At 36.9% G+C, this 25,934-nt stretch overlaps 2 protein-coding genes across 2 annotated transcripts in view; one reads left to right on the top strand and one right to left on the bottom strand.

Moving 5' to 3' along the window:
- CLCA2 (chloride channel accessory 2) overlaps positions 1-25,934 on the bottom strand; it is a 63,190-nt gene that overhangs the window by 12,064 nt on the left and 25,192 nt on the right. The window lies entirely within an intron of this gene.
- On the top strand, positions 3,664-22,347 carry ODF2L (outer dense fiber of sperm tails 2 like). The gene is made up of 15 exons (XM_065741271.1): positions 3,664-3,668; positions 6,068-6,339; positions 7,312-7,443; positions 8,576-8,638; positions 9,701-9,772; positions 11,081-11,197; positions 12,911-13,096; positions 14,311-14,420; positions 15,905-16,040; positions 16,630-16,740; positions 16,939-17,043; positions 19,636-19,721; positions 19,811-19,973; positions 20,754-20,879; positions 22,219-22,347. The coding sequence occupies exons 2-15, from the start codon at positions 6,073-6,075 to the stop codon at positions 22,345-22,347; spliced, it is 1,803 nt and encodes a 600-aa protein (XP_065597343.1). The 5' UTR covers positions 3,664-3,668; positions 6,068-6,072.

Here is a 25,934-nt window from a genome sequence, read left to right as displayed (position 1 = left end):
GCACCTTAGTCACACATTCTTCCTCATCTTTATTGCCCTCCTTTGGATGCTAACAGCTTTATATCCTTTTTGTGGCACTCAAACCTACACACAGTGCTGGAGGCGAGGCAGCACAGTGCAATGCAGAGATAATCCCTCCTCTTGCTCTCTGGCACTGTTGGGCCTGATGCACCCCGGGTTACAATTGGCCCTTTTGCCTGTCAGCACACACTGCTGCTCAGATTCAACTTGTGGTCAGCCAGAACCCCCAGATGCCTTTCTGTGGGGACTGCTCTCCAGCCTGCTGCACCACACAGGGAGAATGTCTAAATTGAGAAGTGAATGCAAGTATTGATTGAGAAGTAAAGAAAAGTAAATGAAAGCTACTATTGCCTCCTTAGAAGATCTAGAAATTCTCCTGCAAATAGCTGAGATGTCTGACTGAGCTGGAGGTGACTCACATGGAAATGAGGTGTGGCACAGCTGGATTTACAGTAACAAATTGGACTGGGAACTCTAACCCAGGCAGGTCAGTGCATGCAGTAAAGGCAGCTCTGCAATGCTGAAGCTGCAATAATCCACATCTAGGGTGAGATGTTCCCAAATGACTCTCAGCCTAACAACTTCAGCACTGAAACAGTGGTCTCCAGATGACACCCAGACCTGCCACCACGTAAAGCGTTCAGGAAGAAACACTGCCTTTTACTGCCCTGTACACCCTTCCATCCATTCAGATACAGAAACACCTGCTGCTGCTCAAACAGCAGTGAATATTATCTAATTCTTCTACAAGTCCTCCACGAAGAGATGAGGATCCTTGGGTGGGAGCCTACAGCATCAGAACTCCACTGTCCCAGTATTGATGACCCCAAGCACTGACAAGGAAAGGACTCCCCTATGAGGATAGACTGAAAGCTGGAGCTGTTCAGCCTGGAGAAGAGAAGGCTCCAGGGAGACCCGATAGCGGCTTTTCAGTATCTAAAGGGGGGCTGTAAGAAAGGAGAGTCTCTATCAGGGTCTGTTATGATAGGACAAGGGGAAATGATTTCTAACTAAAAGAGGGGAGATTTAGATAGGGCAGAAGGAGGAAGCTTTTTGCAGTAAGGTTGGTGAGCACTGGAACAGGTTGTCCAGGGAGATGGTGGGTACTCCATTCCTGGAGACATTCAAGGTCAGGCTGGACAGGGCTCTGAGCACCTGACTGAGCTGTAGGTGCTCCTGTTCAGTGCAGGGGAGTTGGACCAGATGATCTTTAAGTGTCCCTTCCAATTCAAACAATTTTATGATTCTATGACTTTGGGGCCAACCTGCCTGAGGAGTTGGCATGCCACAGCAGAAACCACCATGCCTATTTTGTGGGAAGAATGTTGTTTACTCTCCTGGATATATACTGCTGTGTAAGACAGTAAGAGTCCAAGACCGGCTGAGAGAAAGGAAGATCGAGTCCTTCCTTTCCTAGAGAAGGTAGCATTACACCTCGTGGCACATAAAGGTGTGAAGAAGGAACAATTTTTTAAACAGGGCAGTAGCAAATAAAAAGGGAAAAAATAAAAGAACACCCATACATATGGTGCAGCAAAAAGATTACACAGGAGAACTGTTCTGGTTTGTATTTACAGGAATGTTAATGAAACCTTCAGTTAGTATCTGACAACACATGACTAAGCAAACTTCTTGATGAGAAGGTTATTTTATTACCATTCTTAATATCTTTATGGTTCTGTGTGCTGTAGCTTTAGATTTGGGAACTGTTTACCAATATGACCACAGAACCTTGAGTTTCACAACATATCCATGCATTTTGTAAAGTATCTTTGCAAATGACGAGTTGGTCGTGGGCAGGAGTTTACTAATTAATCCAGGAAGAAGACTGGGGAACTGTAACCTCTTGACCTCCTGGATAAACCTTGTTTTGTTTTGTTTTCTTTTCTTTTCCTTGTTCCCTAATACTATGTTCCCTAATACTAATATGTTCACATCTAATACTTAGCAGGAAACCTAATTTATTTTTAAGTTTGCTAGCTTTTTCTCTGAAAAAATGAAAAAATGTAGCAGCTGCCTTCAAAAACACCAGCACAGTACTGCAAGCATATTATATGCAGTAATAAAGAAGCCAGTTCCACGACTAAGAAGTGAAAATAGAGCCTTTTCCTGATAAGCAGCTGTTGCCAAAACTAAACAATGAACAAAGAATGGCTTTGGATTCTTGTATTTCTGACACAGAAATGAAAAGTTCCATTATACCTTTAAATCAGATAAAGTCGTGAGCTGGGACAAAAAATCAACAGTTTCTGCAGTATCTAAAGAAGTCACTCTCCAGCACTTGTTTTTTCAAGTCTTTCAATTATGTGGCAGTTGAATTGATCATATATTTCCTTTAATTATTTTCCACTTGGAGCATTGTACAGCAGGCCCACCATAATACAGTTTTTTATTTCTCTCTTTGTTTATGAGGTACAGAGTGCAGTGCTGATTGTCATGCCAAATAGCCCTTATTGTAACCGTTGTTCTATTACATTAGCAATCACCTTGCTTCTAGATAATTCTTATCATTTATTGCTTTAAAAACGTGTGATCTTTATAGCAACTTCTAGGAAGTTAAAATTCCAAAATCTGTTTGAGGAGAATGTGAGACGCCAGGAGCATAGCTAACCAACTGCAGTGCCAAGGCAAAGTTCTGATGGAGGTCATTAATCCACTGCTAAAGCTGTGATTCCTTCAAAGAGCAAAGCAGCAGCCTTCTCCACATGCAAAGACAAAATCTCCCCTGAAATACAGGTACAAACAGGCTGTTAATCCATAATGAATAATGGAGTGATTTCATCTTTACTAGTATTATAAATGTTGGAATTTAGCCTTGGATTTTTTTAAGTGTATATGAATATATTTTTTTCTTTTCAGAAATCCGTGCCTCTTCTTGTTCAAAGAAGAGCATTTGTGGAGGGAGGGAGGGAGGAACGAAACAATCTATCCCCTGCTAAGCTCCTCTTGACACAACTTGTTATACAGCTCTGAACGCACGCACCGAGTGCCGATCCTACATCAGGACGCGCTTGCTTGTTCTTCTGACTCTGCCCCGCTCCGTTGCCCAGCACGTGACACAGAACCGGCATTTGGCGCTGCCGGAGCCAGCGGGGACATGAGCGCCGTGCAGAGCTGGCATCAGCTTGCAGGGTCTGCGGTACCCTGACACGCAGCATGTTCTGAGCAGGGCAGCGCTTCCCACGGTCCGTCGGGAAGCACGGCACTGCGCGCAGGGTCGGAGAAAGGCGTTGTTGTGGGAGACGATCCAGAGTTCGCACCTGCAGGAGGAAGTTACCCGCGTGCTCCCCAGGAGCTGCACTTCGGCGTACATGCGCTAATCTTGTGCAAACAGTGCAGAGTTTACCAGGGTAGCATAAAAAGCATGATTTTTTTTTTCTCCGTGCGTGTGGCTCAGATCAGTCCGTTTAAACAAATAACGATGACCTCAGAAAACCTTCCTTGAATGGAAGCACCCAGAAAGAAAACAAGCAGGAGCAGCGGGCATGCCGATCTCCAGGGCATCCCGTGCTCCCTGCCCGCGCTGTGACGGCCCGGCCGCGCGGGGACGCGAGGCACCGAGCGCTCCGGGGAGCGCCCGCCTCCGCGGGGCACCCGTTGCCGACTCTGGGTTGTCGCGGCAACGGCTGCAGCGGTCCTCGGCGGCGGTGAGGGCTGCCGCTAAGGGGCGGCGGGGTTCGCGGCCCGGGACGGGGTGAGGGGAGAGGAGCCGGGGCGTGCGGGCGCCGGGTGCGGTGAGGACGGGGGCAGCGGGGTCCTGAACCTCAGCGCAGCGTGCGGGAAGGGAGCCGCAGCTGCGGGCTTCGCCTTCTCCTTTGGCCGCGTTCCGGTTGCTGCTGCTGGGGGTGGTTGTTGTGCCACCCGCTTACGCGGTTAGTGAACAAACAGCCTTAAGCTGCATGGAGACCTGCGCAAAACTTCGCTTGCGTTGTGTTAAATCGCTGATGGGGCTGCGTTCCCCTCGGTACTTTGCTTCGCAGTGGGGCGCGGCTGCGTTATGGGGGTACTTTGCAGATAGCGACGGATGGGCACCGGCGCGTGCTGAGACGCACGGAGAGCTGTGCAGAGCTGGCAGGGTGCCGTCAGCACCGCCAGCACCAGCAGCCGTACAGCTGCGTGTCCCCACCGCGCCCACACGGGGCTCTGCTGCTCAGGAAAGCTTTTTTCTTGCTGATATTAACGAGGAAAGTTCGTTCTCCTCTGTTAAGTCTGAAAAACGGCACACTGAAACGATGTGAAAATCTTAATTCTTCTTTTCTGCATATGTAAACGAAGTGGGATGAATTAAATTTCACTTTGAGCCTTTCAAGATGCCATCTTCAATGAAAGCAATTAAATTCAACAACCCAGCTTTGGTTATTTCACTAAGATATAGAGACCTGGACTGTGTTACTCAAACTGGGGCCTGCTAGGAAATGTACCCATGTAGTAAAACAAGACACATAAGTATGCATTAAAAATAATCCAAGCAACAGTTAACAACACCATTGGAGAGCAGTCATTTGCCTTATAGCAAGAGTTCAAAGTAGAGCAATTACATCCTGAGGTTCTGAGGGAATCTTCTGGAATTCTGGTATGCATTTTCTCAAGTATGTGATGAGGGAAATGTGTATGGGAAAACATAAACTTTCTGTCTGATAAACCCTTTTGAAGAGGGTGCATCACTTGGTATGGAAGCAGGAGTAGTTGGTTCTGGCTGGGTAACGCAGGGCCAAGGCAGCTTCCTGGTGCTTGGCAAGGGATCTGGATAGTGGGGTGTGTTTTGCCAGTGTGCAATACCTGGAGCTGGACTTCTGTGCCATGGGCAGTGCATTTCCCTGTGCAGCTCCAAGGTAAGCAGGTGTTCCCAACTGGAAAAAGCTGCTGCTGCCTCCAAATGGGATGAACTGCTGTTTCACGTGGTATCTCCAAATTCACTGCAGGCAGTTTACCTTTGCCTCACAAATGCGGTGAGAGCTGTCAGTAGGAGGGTGCATCCTGTGGTATCACGGGTTTGTACACTCACTGGGAGTCATAAATGGAAGTGAGGTTTCTTCAATGCTCAACACTCGAATTGCCTGAAGAGCTGGATTGTTTCATGCCTTGAGCTGGAAGGTGCATACCCTAACAGTAAATGATACTAAATGCTACATAATTATGAGTGTATTTCAGGGAAAAAGGTGTGTGATACCTGTTATATCTCGAGAAGAGGGAAAATTCTGGTAACTGATTCTGCCATATAAAAATGATTATTGTAGAACTACAAAAGCCATCTAAGCTGGAAAGTATTTTACTGAGCTGAGCAAAGAATCCAACTGTCCAGAAGAGCAAGTAAGAAAATTGGTAGAACAAAATATAGTACCCATGTGAATGTAAATATCTTATGCAAGTATTTAACATTTAGTCTTATCATTTTCTTTGTTATAATTAGTTGAAATATATATATTACTTTATGCCCTATGCACGAAAATGTTCCTGCAAAGTTGGAAGTCCAGAGGGTCATATAAGCCAAAGTGGGAGATAGATAACAATGAATTCTTATTTAACAGTAGTTAAATATGAGCAATAGTGTGATATGGAATTCACATGGAAACCCTGTGGAGTGAAGAATGAAGATTTCTTTTAAAATTGAAGGTGATTTTTCATTCCTGACTTCCTCAGTTCTCTTCTGGAAGTCGTAACCTTTACTTCTTACAGGCTACCAGATGGGTGTCAATTCTGAGCATTTTTAAATTTTAGAAATACTTTTTTTGACCTTTAGGTTTTCATAGAGCTGACAGCCTTATGGCATGAGGCTTTTTATTGACTGCTACAGAGGATTTAGCTTCATAGACTGTGGGGAAGATAATGATGTGAGAACTGGAAAATTGCATGATTAATTCAGGTCCAATCATGTCTCAATTCTCCAAAGTCTTCTTAACAATTCCCTTTATGCTGATTAATTACTGTGAGGGCACAAAATCATGATTCCTGCTTGAAATGAACTTATTTTGTGGCAGCAAATCTGCACCACTGTAACCAAGGACAAATTAAATTCTAACTGAATACATTGTTCTTAAATTTGCAGTGACTATGCAGGAGGAAGCTTGGAAAAAGATGTGGGGACCATGTCCTGATAAACATGGGACTAAGATTACAGAACGGTCCCTACTGCTTAAAGAAAGCTTGCTAAGAAACCCCCTACAACAAAACTTGAATGGAAGTGTGGAAGCCATGGAGGAGGAAAACGCCTCTTGTGAAAATTGTGCATCACATGAGATTTTTGGAGCAGAAATGGCAATTAATTCAGCAGAGAACTTATTGCCAGCTTTTAAAGACATACTTGGTAGAATGACAAATGTAAGTATACTGTTCTCAAAAGTTCATATAAGTACTAAATGCTGAATTCAAAAGTAATTATTATTGTTTTAATTTATTGTCTGTACCAATATCTGTGGTTTTTATTTTTTATTTTTTATTTAGAAAGTTTTACAATTCTGATCTCTGCAAATGCTTGTCCCATTTGCAGAAGCTGCACAAAAGAGTTCATGAAAGAGCAGAGAGGTGTGACTTTTCCAATTTTAACCTTTGACAATCATGTACATAAACCTTATCTAGATGTGTTCCTTAAAGCCTGCTTGCCATTGTATTTAAGGAAGAAAGAAAAGATACACAAGTCACAAGTCAGTGCAGCGTGACTATAATTTGAGGGGATGTTTTCATGTTTTTCAAATAATTTATTAATTTAGACTCTCAACCTAGAGTTGCATTTGAACTTTTCTCCAAGAACATTAGGTTCATAAGTACATTAGGTTAGAAAGGACCTACAAGATCATCTAGACCAACCATCCTCCTAACACCATCCCTACCCACTAAACTACTAAATCATAAACTACTAAATCAATTAACACAAAAGTATTCTGTATATAGTATTATGTATTCTATAATTATGTACAGATGAGGGTAAGATGACTTCTTTGCAGGGGGTTGTAGCAAATCTTTTGATTCCAGAGTTTCCACTTTTTTTTTTTTGTCTTGATGCTATCACAACATCTTTAAAGTGACATTTTGTGCCATTTATCAGAAAGAAGTATTAAACCAGAGGAAGATACTTCATTTCTGTTAGATTGGAAGAGGAACCTCAATATTTCACATTCTGTTTTAAGGATTACTATGGCAATGTTTTTTCTTTCGTTACTTTACTTTCAAATGTTGCAAGCATTTATTTATTTTTAGTGTCAGTGTTTGAAAGAAAAATCTAAATATTAGTAACAAACATTTAGGGGAGTATTGTGGATCACGTATAATTTCTTGGTTGCAATGTTTTAACAGGTTTGTAAACTGCCAACATCAGAGATGATCGTTATTGATACGCAAGAGGATTTGCTGTTAAAAGAATTAACAACACTCAAAACCACCAAAAGATTACTGTGGCTTTTGCTTCAAACAAGAGAAGAGAAACACGTAAGACTATGCAAAGCAACCACTAGCTTCCTATGAGAGTCAAAGATCACATGTCTGTAAAGTGCAAGACAGGTTCTGAGTACCTGGAAACGGAGGAAATGAGGACAAGCCTGTAGGGAACTGCTTTAAAATAATGGGAATGCAGAGAGATTAAGGAGGTGGATGCACCTGGGCAGTCAGGTGGGTTGTGGTAGGATGCAGCTAGTTAGGCACATCTAATTCCAGCTGGAAGAGATACTTATTTTAAAAGCATTGAAAACAGCTGTTCTTATTCCTTATATGGAGCACAATATAATTTGGAGAGTAGGTGCAGCGCATGCTAGCACTGTGCTAGGATGTGGAGCTTAGAACACAATTTAACTGAAGGCTCTGCTCTCTTTCTGTGGTCAGTAATTTCATTGCTTGTGTGTGTGTGTGAGAGAGATCTAGGATGCCTCTTGGTGCTTATTGTCCTTCAGTGTTTAGATTAGGTCTAATAGTATAAAATGGTGAGTTGCCCTGTTTCCTTGGAGACCCTAGATTAATTCTCTCACTAGTGAAACTAAAATGCTTTGGGCTTTCAAATAGGAAGTCCTACTGTTTGTATTTATTTTGCTTTATTTATTTAAATTTATTCCTTCTCCAAAACTTGTATTCTAAAATGTCGTTAACTTTTAGGTTTATGGTAATGAGTAATATAGAATGATTTTCCTCTTCTCTTAGTTTGTGTCTCATATTTCATTCTTCAAAGTTTCATCTCTAACTGAAGTTACTGAAAGCCTTAAACAGTCAATATTAGTCCTTAATATATTACAGTTTGTACAAGTACTTTTACTGTTTTTGACTATGTGTTCAAGTAACATTGAAGCACGTAAAGTTTTCAGACTGCTTTTTGCTGAAATAAATAAATTGGAATATGGAATGACCCTAGTCTGTAGGGACTCTCAATCCGTAGCTGAGAAGTTCTATGTACTGAACAAGTTGCATCTTTAAGATATAAACTACCAACTCTAAATATCCTGAGTATGTTATTTTTAATATTTACACCTACCAAACAGAAAATGAACTAGACGTTATGCCAAATTCAAAGCTAATTGCTAAGTCAATTGTAACTTAAAGTAATTTGTTAACGTTTTCTGCTTTTGTTTTGCAGACAGACAGCAATAACGTTGATGCTTTGATACAGAAGTTAAGAGAAAAGGAAACCCACAATGCTGTAAGAAAACTGAAAATATCTGTTACTTTTTCCTTCTACGCTGTACATTTGAAAAGGACTGTGTCATAGTATACTAATTCACATCAGAACAGCATAGGGAGAATGTGGCTTACTGATACAGTTAAACAGTAACTACCACTTGATTATTGTGCTGGATTTTGACATCACTTCTTTTACAGAGTGGAATGCATTATGCATTGTTTTCTGTACAGAGTAGACTCAGAGTAACTACTGCGGTTACTGTAAATGAGATAAATATTTATATAGATGAGTCTTAGGCTCTTTGTTTTGGTTTTTTTTTCAGCTAGGACTTGTCATTTATTTCAGTATCAGTGGGCAGATAACAAGAATCATTGGAACATAGAACATCAGAATCATTAAAATTGGAAAAGGCCTCTAGGATTATCTAGTCCAACTAATAACCCATTACCAGTAAAAAGGTGAAGAAAAAGCTTAGAAAACAAACTCTTGTATTTCAGAGCCATTCTTCAATCTATATCAGATATTCCTTGATGAAATGAACAAACAAAGCTAAAATAGAGGAGCAGAGAGATAAAGTAGAGAGCTGTCTGCTTAAAAAATATGTATTGGTTGGTTTTGTTCAGAAATATTTATTAGGCCTCTGTTTAGGTTATATTAACTCGTTTTCTATAATCTCTGACCTGGAATTGTGTTCTGTTCATTTTTTTTTCCCCCTATCATTTTTCCTATTCCCTACCATTTATCCTACCCATCATATTTTTTTGGAAGCAGAACTTGCTATTTTTTAGAGCAAACATATCAAGTTTTCCTGAATACTTGTTATGTATGAAACTGTGAAACATGTTTTAGATTTTTGTCTTAGTGACATGACTTAAACAAGAGCTTATTGTGATCTATGCAGTTAAACATTGATTCTTCAGTACACATTTGAGGCCATAGTCTCTGCTATTTAGAGATTGATTGCAGTATTTGTGATGTATGGTTAAAAAATGGAATCTCAGTTATTCTTAACTGAAATGTCTGTCAGTGTGTATTACATTATTAGTCATGAAGATTGTTTATTTTTCTCCCTCCATTAAGAGTCTAAGGAGAAAGATAGTAGAAAGAGAAGAACAGATTGAAGAACTGTCATCCAAGATTCAGCTTAAAAAAGTGAGTGACCAGTTATTGATTATTTTTTCCAATATACTATATTCTTACTTTCTAATTTAATGCTTTTATTAAAACTACTATTTCAAAGATCTACACATTAAAAATGCCTGAAACACATTTCTATAAATAAATTTGAATAATTGAGACTGTATCCATGCCTACTTAGAGTTCAAATTTTCCTTAACACTGATGCCCCACAGTTCTGGGTTGGTCATAGATCCAGAGTAATGGCTTTGAGCACCCTTTATTTTCTTATTTGCTGCAGTTCTGGAACAAATAAAGTAATACAGAATAAGCTGAAGTGATTCTGTTCACAGTTAGTCTTCATTAATTTGTTGGCTTTTTTTTTAAACTCAACAAATGGGGGAGGGTGGTATAGGCAGCAGGTCTAGTAACATCAATGGCTGGCAAGATCTTGCTCATTCTCTGAACAGCACAAAGGAAGGGGCTCATTGCAGGAACAAGGTCAGAAAAGTTGTTGTACTCTTCTATACAGCACAGACAACAGTTTCAGGATTAGTGTGATTTACACATGGTTTATCAATCTGTTTCTTGCTACTGTATCTAAAGTAGAAGCATTCTTTTTCATAAGAGTAGAAATGTTGCATAGATCTGTATACTTCTAAGAAAAGTTCTACAAAAAATTCTGAAGACCATAAGGCCAACAAGGTGAAGACTATCTCAGCATAGGTGGAATCTGAGCAGCATTCTTTGTCCTGACTAAGATGCTCAACATCAGAGAGATTTTAAAGGTGTAAGAGATTACTTATGCTATCCTATTGTTCCTTCTTATGTTATTAAAAAGCCATTTATTGGAGATAATTCTCAGTGCCTTTCTTACTGGCATCTATAGCAAACACTTTTACTAGTACATTAAAATATTCCTCTATTCTATACTAGTAATGCAATTTCTTTGACTGTTTATTTTTTTTAATGCAAGCTGAAATAATTAAGTTGCAAAATATATCCTAGATCAGCTAACTTAAGTTCTGATGAGAAGTTGTCTTTCCCATACTATTAAACTGAGTTTAAGTGTATCAGTAATTCTCAAAGCTGTTAATGGTCTTTAGGGTTTAATAAATTAAATTAAATATGAGTGAAGTGCACAAACATCCTATAAATTTGTGATTTTTGTTAGCTTTCTATAGAAAAGTCATATTAATGACATTAGTAAGAAGTTACTGCTTGTGAGTATACTTGTAGGTTACATTTTCTTTTCTTGAAATTCAACAAAGTAGGAAGAATGTAGTTTACATCATATCTTCTATTTCCATAGACCAATAGATTTGCATTTGTTTCCTTTCTTAGGTCCATGTACTGAAAGAGGGCTACCCATCAAGATCGGTAAACATGGTTGAAGCTCATCTGCAGTATCAGATTCAAAGAAAAGAAATGAAAAATGATGAGTTAAAGCTGAAAACACAGGTCAACATATTTTCATGTATTTTAAGTTTATATGAAAATTAGCAAATCCCCTCTGTGGATTTATTTCAGAATTGAGTTTTAAGTCTTTTTTAAGGTATTTCTTTGATCTTATTGAATAAAAAAATAGATTTCTTTCAAGTGATGTATGAAATTAAAAAAAAATCCAAATCAATTGAGAATATATGTGTTAATTCAATATTATTTTCTTCTAATTGTTTCAACTCATACATACTAGTGGTCCTGCTAAAGAAAAGTTCCGTAGAAGTGTTTCTATTCACCTAATTTTACCATGTGGAAGGCTGTTACCTTTCCTAAAGCAGAGCACTTTCCATGCAGTCGACAGGAAGAGAGAGAAGTCCCCAGGATGAATTTTCCATAGAAAATTGTTTGAGATGTGTGATGGCTCACTGCTTGTTTCTTTTTATTAAATGTGGGGGACTTGATAAAATACTGACTGAAACACTTGTGACTAATTCCTAATCTCGCTGTGTTTAAGGCAGGTAAAATGCTTTCCATTTCATTAAAAAAAAAAAATGGTAAATTTGGGCATTTGCTGCAGCAGTTACTGGTTGTAGAACCACACTGAGGGCAAGGTCAGGTGCCAGATACTGGAGTAGTCTCAGATTTTAGTATTTGAACATGGGCATAAACGAAAAAACCTTGGCTGCAAGATTTTTTTTTTAGTTTTAAAAAAAAAATTTTGGGGGTGGCATACACACCCCTACAAGTTGTGCAAATTTGAATTTGTTGAGGTACTGAATAATGCCTAAAGCACTCATTCTTATGTGATTCTGACCCCCTGTGGTTGTAACAGGATTTAACAGTTATTTACTGAAATCTACAGGCAAGGAAAACTGTACATAGACTCAGACTTTTTTCTCTATTCGTTGAAGTCATTTTTCCTGCGAGTCATGTCTTATATGTGAAAACTGTTTCCTGAGTGTTTATATATTTTAATAATAATTTAATTTTTAGAAGTTGTACATTTATCAAACACTATATAGGAATATAAGAAACTCTCAAAAGTTTTACTATACAATTCTTTTTCATTTTTAGAGTGGTACCATTGCACTCATGGGAAGAAGTTAAATCTTGCAGGGAAATAGGATATTGTCATCTGATAGACCATCTCATAGTGCATGAATTCAGAAAAATACCTTGGTCTTTCCTGTTTTCTTGACTTAAAATACTCAAATCTAAGATCTTGACTTTCATGTTAAAGCTTCATTTGCAGTTTTACTGATCTCCAGTCCTACTCATGTGTTTGCTCACTATAAATTCAGAGCTCAGGCTTCATCAGCTTATATCACTAGTAACAAGGTGATATTCATCAAAATGAGTCACTAGGGGATGGTGTAACCAATCATATTTCCCATCTCAGATATGGGTTTAATGTCTGCATCGCGTCATCTATGTTGAAATTTTACATTCATTTCAAAGAGTGTGTGATGATGCCTTTCCTCCTTCTTGTTTCTGTTTCTATACCTCCTCGACCTCTTATCTTGCTTATCTTTCTAACAACTTTCCCAACACACAATTTCTTTTCTAGTTCTGTACAGATACTAAGTCCTTGTGTGAACGAGAAGATTTCAAATACAGAGGTAGTAATGGAAATGGATTATAACCACAGTTCCTGTTCTTCACTATGATACCTCAAAGACAGATTTATAAGGTGTAGGAATTGAAAAGAGCTGATTTTTAATTATGTTGCAGACTCTAGAGAAGAAAATAGCAGAGTGGAAACTTGAAGTTTGTGATTGCAAACGTCAGATGTTAGCCTTGAGGGAAGCAAGTGAGCAAAAGAAGGCTGATCTGAGAAGAGCAATCAGGTCCCAGAAACGAAAAACTGAACACTTCGAAGAAGCTGTGGGAAATTTAACCTCCAGAATAAAAGAACATGTGAGTGATTACACTGAGCAATGTTTTCCTGTGTTAAACTGAGTAACTGGAAAACTTTTCCCTTTGTAAAATAGGAAAGTTTGTTGTTGCATTGCTTGTATTTCTTATTTTTGTTCCTCAGTTATGGAGAAGCTTGCTATAACTGACATGCAAACCATTCTTTTATTCACTGTTTTTGCTTTTTAAAATTTAGTTAATATTTTATGCTGGTTCTACACTTCATAGTAAATAAGTGGAGTGTGATCAGTGTGTATAACTCTTCTGATCTTTCTCTCAACTTTTGTGGAGATACAATGACTAAGTTCAGAAGTATGATGTACTGAAAGATCAGAACTGGGTCTGAAGACTTTATTTCCTTTATTCATTAGCTTATGCTGTCTCATGTGAATGCTTAGCTTTCTGTTTCCATGCTTCTTGCTTTGAACTTTTACAATAACCAAGCACACAACTTCAATTCAAATTGTGTGGCTTATACCTTGTCTTTCACCTGTGTTCAGAGAGTTATCTTTTTGAAAAGATAACTGTGCTGGGATCTGTCAACTCATTTAAGTGTCCTAAGCGTTTTCACAGTTTTCCATACATTGCCATTGTTTAGGATTTGTCTGTATTAAGGATATTTTTCCAGTTAGTATATCTGGAGAAGGTTAATAATTTATTTTGTTTTCTTTAATCTTTGCAAGAAATTACATTTACAGAGGAGTAGCATTTGCTCATCTCCTGTCTGGTAGCGTTTTGTAGTCACACTGTTTTCTACCCATTGAAGTTCTCATTTACATTCAAGATAGTGTCTGTTAATGCTCAAGTTTATGTGACCTTGCATTTATTATATAGCTATTCTTTTTTTAATCCTTAAAATGTTTTTGACAGAATTTTATTTTAGCATTAACATATAATTTATATATAGAAGGGATGTGTTGGAGACAGTTGGTTTTTTTTTTTTTGAGAAGTTTTTCATCTTAAGTAATGGTACATTCTGAAGCTAATGTACATTACCTGTGTTTATTTGTCTTTGAAGGTAAGTTTGTATTAGGCTTTGATTTTTTAAAATGTGTACAGTTTTTGTTCCCTTTTTGAGGTAATAAGGCAAAGTTATGTATTGCTTTGTATTAGAGAACTCAATAAATAGCAGTTGTGTTTAGAAGATTTTGTAGAACGAGATGGTGCTCCTTATGGCATCTGTGTGATCCAGGATTTGTAATTAATGTGTTCTGTAGGAAGTCAAATTGTCTGAGATACTGTCTGCTTCTGAAGTCTGGAGAAAACAGCATGATAGAATGGTAGAAGAAAAGACAATGTTAGCAATTCAAAATGAAGACCTAAAGAAGTAAGTTAAATTAGTGGAGATCTAATTTAGTTTCTGCAGTCACAGAAATTTGATTTTTAGTAGCTTGTTACGATTGACAATGTAAGCTATGTATTCATGTTAAAATTCTGAGCCGAATTGAGAAATGGGAAACTAGAACAAGTTTAAGAATTCTGGTTTCATTTCACAAGTTTGTTTGCTGTTTTGTTGTTGTTTTATTATTTTAAATAACTCCCCCGTAGAAGTGAGGAACTTGTTACTTCCCCTGCATAGTTTCTTTCAGCTGGAGCTTGATAGTGATTGTGCTATTTCACAGAATCATTTATTCAGTTATTCAACAATTTAAGTTTTAACCCTTGCATCGGCTGCAAAGTATGAATTTCTTATTTGGGCTTCCAGGATCCACTGCAGACTAATGACAGCAAGGTTATTTTGTTTCTGGTAATATCTCACACTGCTAGAGGATAGAGATTCCTCCTAAGTGAACATCTGAACAATTAACTCTTGTCTGAAAAAGCAAGACAAAACTGTCCAATCTTACTAAAGCAATGAAATGTAGACAAAGACTATGCCATCTTCTTTGTCAAACAGTGACAAATATTTTTTAACTCAGAGTAGGAATATGGACTCTAATTCAAAAAAGCAAAATAAACTAGGAAGTGCATTTATGCAGGTCTAATATTCTATATTTGTTTTATACAGATTTTGATTCATGCTCAAATACATAACTCAAATTAAACTGCCTTGACTGTTTGATTTTTGTTTCAGGAAATCTGTTATACTGAAATACTTTCAGAAACATTTTAAAATTTTGCAGTACAAATAAATGAGGTGAGGCTGGAAATCTGTATAGCCAGATGAGGTATATTGTGTATGCATAGGCATCTAGGAAAGAAGAGGAACATCTGCTTTTTTTCTTCAAGTACTCTTTTTACTTCTGCTTTTTGTCATTAGTATTTGAACTAGAAATACAAATCTCTATTTGAAATGTACCATTTTATCAAGACCTGTGTCACTAGACAGTGAATGGCTACCTAAATGGTGAAACAACTCTCACTGTTTGTCCTTGTTAACATGAGGAAAAATGGTGAAGGAAAAATCACAATTTATTGCTTTCAACAATGGGAAGTATTATTCCAAAGGTAACCATGGAATTCACTTATCTGATAGTTATCTGATAGACTCCTTTAAATTCAGTATCATTCTTTTTTTTCAACAGTAGGTAAATGCATATTTGCCTTGGAAGTACCCTTGTGTCGTCTAGGTAATACTCATTTACAGTGGAGCTAGGTTCTCTTCTTTGATGGATAGCATCTCTTCTGAAAAATTGATATTTCAATAGATACTGCTTGCTTCAGATATTTAAGTGTGTTCTCCCATGTATTTATTTATTGTTCTTTTATGAAACAAGAACAATAAAGGAGTTTGTTTTAAGGAACAGGTTGATTTGCATAGCGAAGGTTCTGGAAACATATGTTACACAGAATTCCTTGCTATCCAACAAGGCAGATCACAAGCCTTTCTGAAGACCTGAAAAGAAAGGAAGAACGCAGAAGAAAATCTAATGATGAAATTCTTGGAAAGCTAAATTCTGTTAACTCTGAAAATGAGAAGATTTTTCTTGAAAATGAGAAACTGAAGGTAAGATTACTTTGAATCACTGAGGAATGGCTTTGCATTTCTGATGTATTTACAAATTAACCACTTTAATTTGCCTTTGTCCTCCGTCTAGAGATCCCAAACTTGTAAAAAAAAAAAAAAATATATATATATATATATTTAAATAAATAATTTCACCCATTTTTTTTCACAGTAAGTGGAATGTGATGTGGAATGGAATCTGGCAAAGCTAGGAACAAATTTTAATCATTCTATTTAACCGGGATGTCATTTATTTTATAGTCAGTAGATATAAAATTGCTTACCTGGAAATTATTTTCCTTAATACAAAATTAAGATTCACAAACAAAAGAACTGTGTTCAACTTGATTACTGATATAATTTAAAAGAATTTCCAGGTTTTGTACTCTATCCTCCAAAGTACATATTCTTATAGTCTGATAAATGAGCTGCGGACTGTCATTTTTTATTGCTAGGATTAGTAACCATTACTGTTTTTATACTTTCAAGTCCCTTGAAAGTAGTATCATATTGTAGACTGTTGTTTCAATTACACTGTTAATGTGTGGTTTTTTTTGTTTTTGTTTTTTTTCCCCATGTTTTAAACAAGGCTTCCCTTGCTGCTTTGGATACCAGTACTGTTTCTGTTGAAAATGACCTGCTATGTCTGCAAGAAAAGACCAAGCTACAGGAAAATGTTGTTGAACACTATAAAAATCAGGTAAATAGCATATTGGAGTGTTCAAACACAAGTTTTAAATCTATAAACAGTTTTGAGTAAACATAAAGGTTTTGTTTATAATGAAACATTTCTTATTATCATGATTATAATAATGGTGTAACACTGAGAATAATAGAAGCAATGCAAATAGTTCTATTTTTCTAGATTAAAAAATGGTAAAAATAAGTTATGTCCTAGGTACAAGAATTACAAGCAGAAGTAGAAGTGTTGAAATCCAGATACAAAACAGTTTTCAGTGAAAACAGAAGAATAAGAGAAAGCAAATGCTTAGAAGTCTATGAGGTAAGTTTTGCAGTATTATAATGTGCTCCCAAACAGTTCTATAGGAGATTCATCTTTCAGATGTTATTGCAATCCATTTAATGGAAGCAGTAGGTACTGGCTCTTCATATTTTTCTGTATTAAATCTGAATTTAAATACCCAGAATGTTTTACTAACTTTTACTTTTGAACAGGTGTTTTTTGGCTACTATGCAACTGCAAATAGCTAGGAAGAAAATGATTAAGACAAATGACTAAGGGTTTGGGCTGCTATTTTAGAATTCATTCCATCACTTCTAAAAATATATAGTGTTGTTGATGACTTTAAAACTAGATCTCTCAGCAGAACATCTATGAATGTTGTATAGAAAATAAAACCTGCTGTAAGACTTCAGTGGTATGAGTTTGTTTTATGTAGCAGTCAAAAGCTGTTAGGTATTGTAAAAGTTCAATTGACTTTACACATTTTTCTACTGTGATGGTACTGTGCAGGTGAGGGACAAAACAGCATAAGTTGAAGATGTTAGAACTTGTTTGTGGTTTACTGAAAGCAGATGAAGGGAAGCTGTGAGGATGTCGAGCAAGGCTTGTGTACTGGGAAAGGATTAACATGCAGAAATGCAAAACCCCTAGGGAGCTGCATGTTCAGTGTGCTTAGTATGTTCTGATTTTTAAAGATAAATGAGGAAACCATCTAGAAGAAAGTCTCTGGGTTGTTTTTTCCTGCTACTGCTTGTGGTAGTTAAGCTGTTTCCTTTGTTTACTTCATAAATCAAACAGTGGAATAAGTATTGTTGAGTGTATTTATGTGAATTTGGAATGGGAGAAAGAAATTCTAGTTACTTATATTTACTTCTCTATTTTGTATTAATATATTCTCAATCCTTTCGAATAGCTATGTTCTGAGAAGTATCTCAGAATTCTCTGGAAATGAGCATGCAAATCTAATTATTGTTTGTATCTCTTGGAATAATTTAGTACCACATTCATTTTGTTTTCATAATGAATAATTTATGAACCAGATGGTATCTACTCAGAAAAATAGCCATAAACTGTATTTTGATAACATCAACATTTAATGAGTTAATTATAAAGGTAGATAAAAAGAAATCAAATACATGCTTTAAAAACATTTCTATTCTTAATGTTAAAAGCAGTAGTGTTAACACTTTTCTTAAAGCCTGAGTCTAAGTGTTTCTCAGCATTCTTTGGCCATAGTATCCATTTCTGTGGTTTGGGGTATTTTTTCTTCGTTTGTTTTGTTTTATCATGCTTTGAGTTGGAAGACAATAATTTGCTAGCAGAAATGACACAGGTGTTTGAATCAGTAGGGTGGGAAAAATTTAATCTTCCTGCATGGAAGACATGCTGACTTCAGCTGAAATGCACAGTGAGTCTCTGTGTCTGTACATGCTTTAGTTGTAAAAATGTAGATCTTGATTTTTTCTTTTCCAATTTCCTGTCATTATCATCATTGTAGCATCAAATTTGGCTTGTTTCTGTCATTATAAATACTCATTTCAGAAGCTCATAAATCCATCTTTGCTTAGCAAAGTACTTACGCAGCAGTTAGTTTTGAGGTGCACATAAAACTCAATACATACATGGTTTTACTATATATTTTTATGAATAAATTAAAAATCCTCCTAAATATATTCCCCAATTACTTCAATATAATCACTACTCTAGTAAACAGCTAAATTTTGGCAGTAAATCTTGTTGATGTCCTTTAGATACTCTAATCATATGATTAGATGTTAGGAAAATTCCTTTTGAAGTAACTGGACCGTGTACAGAAGCCCTTTTGAGTTAATCTGGACCCGGACATCAGCTTCCTGCCCCTCTGCTGAAGATTTTTTACTATCAGTCTGTTGATAGAATGGCCTGTAATTACATAAGCAAATTCAGCTGTTAGCTCAAGTTACTGAATGGAACTGCTTGATGTAGTCCAGTGAATGATGGAGATTGTCCTTCAATCATAGTGCCAGCAGAATTGTGATGTGGCCGTTCACTGCTGATCTGATGCTGGTGGATGGTAGCAAGAGAAATGATATCATTACTGCTGTACTAAGATTTAAAAGTAAACATGTAAGAAGTTTGTCAATCTGAATGCTGGGTAGGAGTAAGACAGTTTAGCTTCTTTTTTCAGCCTCTTCTTGTGAAGTCAGTTGTCTTTTATTATACATACCACTTTCAGAAATTTTGTCAGTACAACTGTGTTCTTCCATGATAATTGTGCATGTATATATAAATATATACTGGATTATTTATATGCATCCTGTGATTGCAGGGGTGAGGGAGCTTATTCTTGCTGGAATCTAAAGCCTAAATTCAAAAGGAGATAGGACCAACTGACTCCTACTACACAAGGCTACATGGGCAGCACATGGGTTTCATTAGGACTTCACTGTTACATAGCACATCTTCAGTCTTAAGTGTTCACATAAGTTTGCAGTGTTTGATTTTTTTCAAAAACCTGAGCATAAGATGTGTACTTAAAATTACTCAACCTAAGATTAATTGTTCAACTGGATTTTATCAGGCATACTTAATTTATTTTGTAATGTCTTGCACATAAGTCCTTTAACTAGAAAGGATTTGTCATTTGTACAGGACAAAATTGGTGTAAATTCTGTGGGTAATGGTTCCTTAGAAGAAGAAAACAGTAACATTCAGAAGAAATATGAACATCTTAAGAGGTAATTCTTAAAAAAGAATTGGACTGCAACTGATTACTGTGACATTGTACTGCAGTGAAATATAACATGTCATAATCTTTTGCATAAAGGATATTAGAAAAGATGGAATTTCAAAATGAAGAACTTGCTTATCTGATCAAAAAAGATGATGAGAATCTTCGGTGCAGTAAATTGCAGCTTGAAGAGAAAATTGCGGAGTACAACAGTTTAACCAAACAACTGGAATCTGCTTTGGAGGAAGGAAGAAATATGGTACTGATGTTTTAATACAACTCTTAGCTTTGATTGCCATTTTCTAGTTGAAAATGACATTATAAAATGTATGCTTGAAGAGAAAAATAAGAAAAGATTACTTGCATACATGGAACAATGCTGAAAGTTACTTGGAATCCTATTTAAATGTGAATTGCACCATTCAACATTGATGCAACTGAAGTGAAGGAAGTTCTGCACAAATGTAAGAACTTCTTCACAGTGAGGGTGGCGGAGTGCTGGCACAGGATGCCCAGAGAGGTTGTGGAGTCTCCTTCTATGGAGGCATTTGAGACCCACCTGGACACCTATCTGTGCAACCTGGTGTAGGGAGCTGCTTTGGCAGGGTGTTGGACTTAGTGATCTCAAGAGGTCCCTATAGTTCTGTGATTCTGCAATCTTTGTAGACTGGGCCAACATTTCATCATTGTTTTTGTGACAAATCAAAATGTTTTAGCTGACGTGTAAGTTGGTTAAGTTAAATCCCATACACTGGTGTTTATGGACAAAGGCTTAGTTATTATTTTATTTGGAATAGCTGGTCCACGAGAACTTTAGCACTGAAATCTTTCTAATCTTAGAGCAAGAGCTTGCATTCTTTGAATATTAAGCAAAGATTTGTTGTTAATATGAAGGTTGCAAACACTAATTCAAATGAAAGATGGAAGGATTTCAATCTCAGATTAACCATGTTTGGGGGGAAAAAATCTTTTATCAATGCTATCTGAGATTTGGGTTTCAAATATAAGTAAATGTAATTTCTTTCTTGTGCTATTATAGGTAGCTGGAGAATTTGAAACAATGTCACACTTGGAACAAGCCCTTCAGACAAAAATGCTCATTCTTGAATACGAATTGAGAGAGAGGCAGGAAGAGAAGAAACAACTTCTCTATGAGTTTCACTGTGTGAGTAAATAATACTGTTTATGACTTAAGAAATTATCACATCACCATGTACATGAAGTTTCTTATACTGAAAAACAAACTGTTAATACAGTTGATGAGTGTGTTGGGGAACAGCAAATTATTTCAACTTGACAATGTATTTTGTGTATTGATGTTTTTAACAGATTTAACAAATGCTCAGTTTATTTTATTAAGTAACTGGAACAACACTGAGCTTATATTTCATATTTAAACCAGTTTTCCAGCAAAGAAAAAAAATCATTAGACATGTATGAAACTGTAATTCCCTTCTCAGATAAATTGTTTGCAGCAGACATAACTAGATTTGAGCAAATAAGTTTAATAACCACATAACAATATATCCAGGCTTTGATATGTAGATACTCCTTAAACTGTCATTCTGCTGAATGGGTAATACTCTCTGAAAGTCAAAACAAAACAAAAAAGGATAAGGGGGAGGGGAGGGGTGCATGCTACTTCTGATCTATTCTTCTAACTAATCCAGAAAATCTCAGCACATTTTCTACTAATAGAGTGATTTTAGCCAAAGTTTTGATAAGAGATTTGTCCAACCATCAGTGACAATAAGCTACAGTGTTATTTACAATAAACACGAAAGATGGTGAAAGACATGAACACTCTCCTAGATCCTCAAAAACAAAATTCTGTATTCTGACTTGAAGTGTTCAAGATCACAGGGCAATGCAAATGCAAATTCTCTTAAGGGTTCAAATGGCATCAGAGATACTGTTGTTTGGTATGCTTTAATTTTTATCACCGTTGAGTATAATTCAATTAATGATAGCGTTTACCCTGAGATAAAAATGTTATAACAAAGTCAGACATTGGCTAGTAATTCGTACTGTTTCAAATATTTTTTTCTTAGTAACATATTACTATTAAATAAAAAAATAAGGGAATTTTCTAGTCTTTTAGCCCAGGAAGTCTTACCTGTTGATCTGGAGAATGAAATTTAATCACATTCAGCAAGCAAGTTATGGTAACATACTTGCTTTTATGTTAAGAAATAAATTGAGTATCTTTCTATAGTGAAGTCTATTAAGATTAAATGTTCAATTGATCTTCTTTGCAGAAGGTTAGCCTCTATAATCGCAGGCCTTTTTTGGATTGTAAGCCTATTCAAGCATGCTTGGTTTCGTTTGGTTTTAACTGGGCATAAGCAAGATTTCTGCGCCATGAGGTCCTTATAAGTACCTCAAGTTTGTAAAGCCTCTGAGAATTTTAATGGATAAATAAGGCATATATAACGTAGGTACTAACTCTATTGTTATTTAATTTGCATTTTATTTCTAAGTTCTGTTGCCTTTTTTCTCTTTAGAATGAAAAACATCATGAGGTATGCTTGAAAGAGTTGGAAAATAGCCTACAAAGGTCAGAAAACAAGAACCAGAGCATCCAGAATTATGTGCAGTTTTTGAAAACATCATTTGTAACAATGTTTGGCTGAATTTTATAACTTCATTTATTTAAGTAATAAAGGAGCTGTTCAAAATATTTGGTTCTAACTCTTGTTACAGGCAATGCTGTTGACTCCCTATGGAGTTTTGTGGGATTGAGTACTACAATTTTAGCTCTATTCTGAGAATTTCTGCTATGGATCTAGAAATACAGATTAATTATGTCTGTATATCCTACTGACTGATCACATACAGAATGTTTACCTAATATTACTTACAGAAATAACTGTATTATTCATGGAAGTGAATGAAGTGAAAAGGCAGACTGCATGATAGTAGTGAAAGGTGTATAAATGTAGGGTATGCACACAAAGTTGTAAATCAGTCTGCTATGACCATGGGTCAGGCCATGTGCTATAAATTCTTCTGTCTCCTTTTAGTCTGTGGTAAATATAGATAATCACAAATTATCTGTTTCCATGAAGAATGAGGGCATCCACTGACTGATTGCATAATAAATTGCATATCTTTTTATTGTTTGTTTATATATAAGGGTAGCATATATTATTAGTCATTATACTTTTGTTATTGTAGATATGCTACCTGCCCAAGATGATGACATCTATTATATTAAGCAGGAATTTAGAATGCATTAGGTTCTCTTTGGCTCTCTTCCTTTCTTCTCCCTACAGCTTACTGCACTGCATGAAATGGTTGCATAAAATGGTGGCAGCCACAAAGCTCTCTCATCCAGACTTTGTCTTACGACTCATTATGAAGAGGAGCATATCTATCTTACAATAATGTATCTGTATTTGAAATACTTTCCTAATTACTATATAATTTAAGCTCTGAATGTATTGATAGTGTCAGAGTGACACAGCACTGGCACAGGCTGTCCAGAGAGGTTGTGGAGTCTCCTTCTTTGTTGATGTTCAAGACCTGCCTGGATGCCTACCTGTGTGACATGCTGTAGAGAACCTGCTTTGGGGGGGAGTTGGGCTTGATCTCTAGAGGTCCCTTTCAACCTTTAGCATTCTGTGATATACCCTTTCACGCTGACACACCTTCATTAAGGTGTTTGTCAGTGTTTGAGTACAAAGCTGGAGTTCACTAAACGTTTTTACATGTTACTTTCCAGTTGTGCCAGTTGGCCTAGAAGAAGGTTACCATGTTTTTGATTCTGGCATGGTGTATTTTGTTATGCCATCTCATCACTGCTATTGTGCTGTTTGATATAGCCTAAAGAGTGAATAAGACATCAGTTCAAAAGACTTAGTGAGTTCTAGTTTACTTAGAAAACTCAATTTATAATAAAAACAATTCAAAATTGTATACCTTGTCAGCATTTTGTATGCTGTTCCATGTTTCCTAACATGACAGGATTATGGGGTTATGAAGAACAAAGTGCTCTGAGGTTGATAAATTCACTTTCTAGCTAGTGAATTTCCGTTTTCAGTCAGAGCTTAGAAGCTTCAGTTGGGGTTAAGTGCAAGCACATACTATCCTGAAGCTAAGAGACCTTTAATAGCTGAACTTGTAGCTCCTGCAATTCCTTCATTGGTGATAAAAATGGAGGGTAACACATCAGTGCCTCATTCTTGTTTTTGAGAAAGAAAGGATTTGGAGCAGATCATTGTCTTATATGCTTTAGGTGTATTACTGCAGAAGAACACAATTTAAAGCAGAAGCATAGGTCTTTGGACTATTTGGGGCTCTAGTCCCTTAAGTCCTATTTGTCTAGTAGCTTACTGCTAGAGGATTAAGGTTGATTTAATAACTTTATCTGTTTCCCTTCTATGGCATAAAAACTGCTGTAAATTCTGTTGTAGGGTGAGTTCTTTCCAATAAGAGAAGAGAATCTCTGACTTCTCTCTGGATACTTGTATCCTTAAAGAATTGCTGTATAGAAGACATAGCAGTTACTGGATGATCAATGGCTCTTTATGGTATATTTGGTCTGACTAGTAGTGAATGAATTTGACACTTGGGTTTTTGTTAAGGGTCCCTACTCAACTTTTTCTTCTTAACATGCAGCTCCAACATCTACTGGGACTGAGTTGAACTTTCTGCCTAGGAAAGGACCAAGTTTAGAACAAAGTGACAAAATCACTTGGTGGGTGTTTTCTTACAGGAAAAGTGACCCATGACCTGTCCTCCTCTATAGACATACTGTTCAGCTGTGTAACAACTGTGTACAACCCTCAGTGTGCTGGGAGCCTTAGAGCTGGCCGGCACAAAGAAAGATCAAAGCAGGGCCCCCAAGGAAGGGGTTGTGCAAGGGCATGAAATAGGCACAGTGATTGTAGGCAGATTTATTTTTGCTTTTGTTGAAAACCTTCCTGCAGGTTGTTTTGAGGCTGATGTAGGCTGTGCATGTTCTATAAGGTCAGAGGGGTGAGAGTATAATGTTGATGTCCATTGATGGGGAATTTCAGCAGCCAAAAATGTGAATTTACTGTAGTCGCACAGGTCACCCTGCTATGCGCTTGGGTTCAGTGGATTTTCTTCTGAACTTGTGGTTACTTAGTAGGAAAGCTTCCAAACATATGAAGGTAGGGCATATTTTATATTGCCATCCACATCTATCTGTGTGTTTTACTCAGGATTCTTGTTGCCAAGTCATTGTCTTGCAATCTTTTGCAGCTACAGACAGTTCTAGAAAGTGGTAAGTCATTCCCATGCATATAAAGTCTCTTTAAAATTCTGTTAGTACTAATACCAATATTATTTCCAGAAAATAACTGATGTATGAACAAACCTTTTTTGTTTGGGTGTTTGACAGAATGGATCAAATATTTGATTGGTGTATTGTACTGATTTTAACTGATTAGTCTGATTCATTGAAAAGTGGTAGTGAAAAGGATGCTTTGTGTGTGGAGACTCTGACACTATTTCCTTTGAAAATTGAAACTAAACCTTATTGATTGCCTTACTGATTAAACCAGTTCAATCTTTCAGAAACCTTTAATGTCTAATTTCTAGAGCATCTGTTACACATAAAGCATCTATCTCTGGATCTCCCATCATCATTTCAGGCATGCTGAGCCCTTGTTCATTATCACAGTGACCACATTCCTATTCTTAGTAAAGCTTCTTTGCAGACTAGTAGCACACTCTGCTGTGGCAGCAATCCACTTACTAATTTACAACTCCACCCACTAAATGCTACTTTGAATTAAAAACTACCAAAGCAAACCACATATTTTTAACAGCCTCAATTTTTGCCATTGTGCCTTTTTATAAAAGTCAACTGTTTTTTGAAGTGCATGGATGCTAAGTTGTCGTTCCAGGTTATTCTCAGAACTTCGGCTGTTCTTTCAAAGCAGGTTTTTCCCCTCCTCTCTCCACTTGAGGAAGTCAGTTCACCTAATATACTACAGATGTGTACTGTTCTATACTGACAATTCATTATTTTCTAGATAATACAAATCTTAAGATACTGGAAGATTTTAGGTTGAGGTCTTTCTTCAAATTCTTTGAGAAAATTCTATAACATAGTATAGGCAAGCTTTCCTAACTCTGTCCTGAGCTTTATTTCCAATTTGTTTCTAAATATCTTCCATAGAGTAGGATGAGGTCTTGTCTTCTGAATCACTAGTGTGATGAGGCGCTGGCAAATGCTACTCAGAGAAGT

The sequence above is a fragment of the Cyrtonyx montezumae genome, unplaced genomic scaffold, assembly GCF_038088225.1.
Source record: "Cyrtonyx montezumae isolate F1298 unplaced genomic scaffold, pur_monq_1.0 scaffold_1, whole genome shotgun sequence".
Lineage (NCBI taxonomy): Eukaryota > Metazoa > Chordata > Aves > Galliformes > Odontophoridae > Cyrtonyx > Cyrtonyx montezumae.
Note: the sequence above shows the minus strand (reverse complement) of the source record. Positions and strands in the feature narration are given on the sequence as shown.

Coding starts and splice junctions, on each gene's coding strand:
- ODF2L (XM_065741271.1), top strand. CDS start 6,073: ATGCAGGAGGAAGCTTGGAAAAAGATGTGGGGACCATGTCCTGATAAA. Junction 16,741..16,938: donor TTGAACACTATAAAAATCAG/GTAAATAGCATA, acceptor GTTATGTCCTAG/GTACAAGAATTACAAGCAGA. Junction 20,880..22,218: donor TTCTCTATGAGTTTCACTGT/GTGAGTAAATAA, acceptor TTTTCTCTTTAG/AATGAAAAACATCATGAGGT.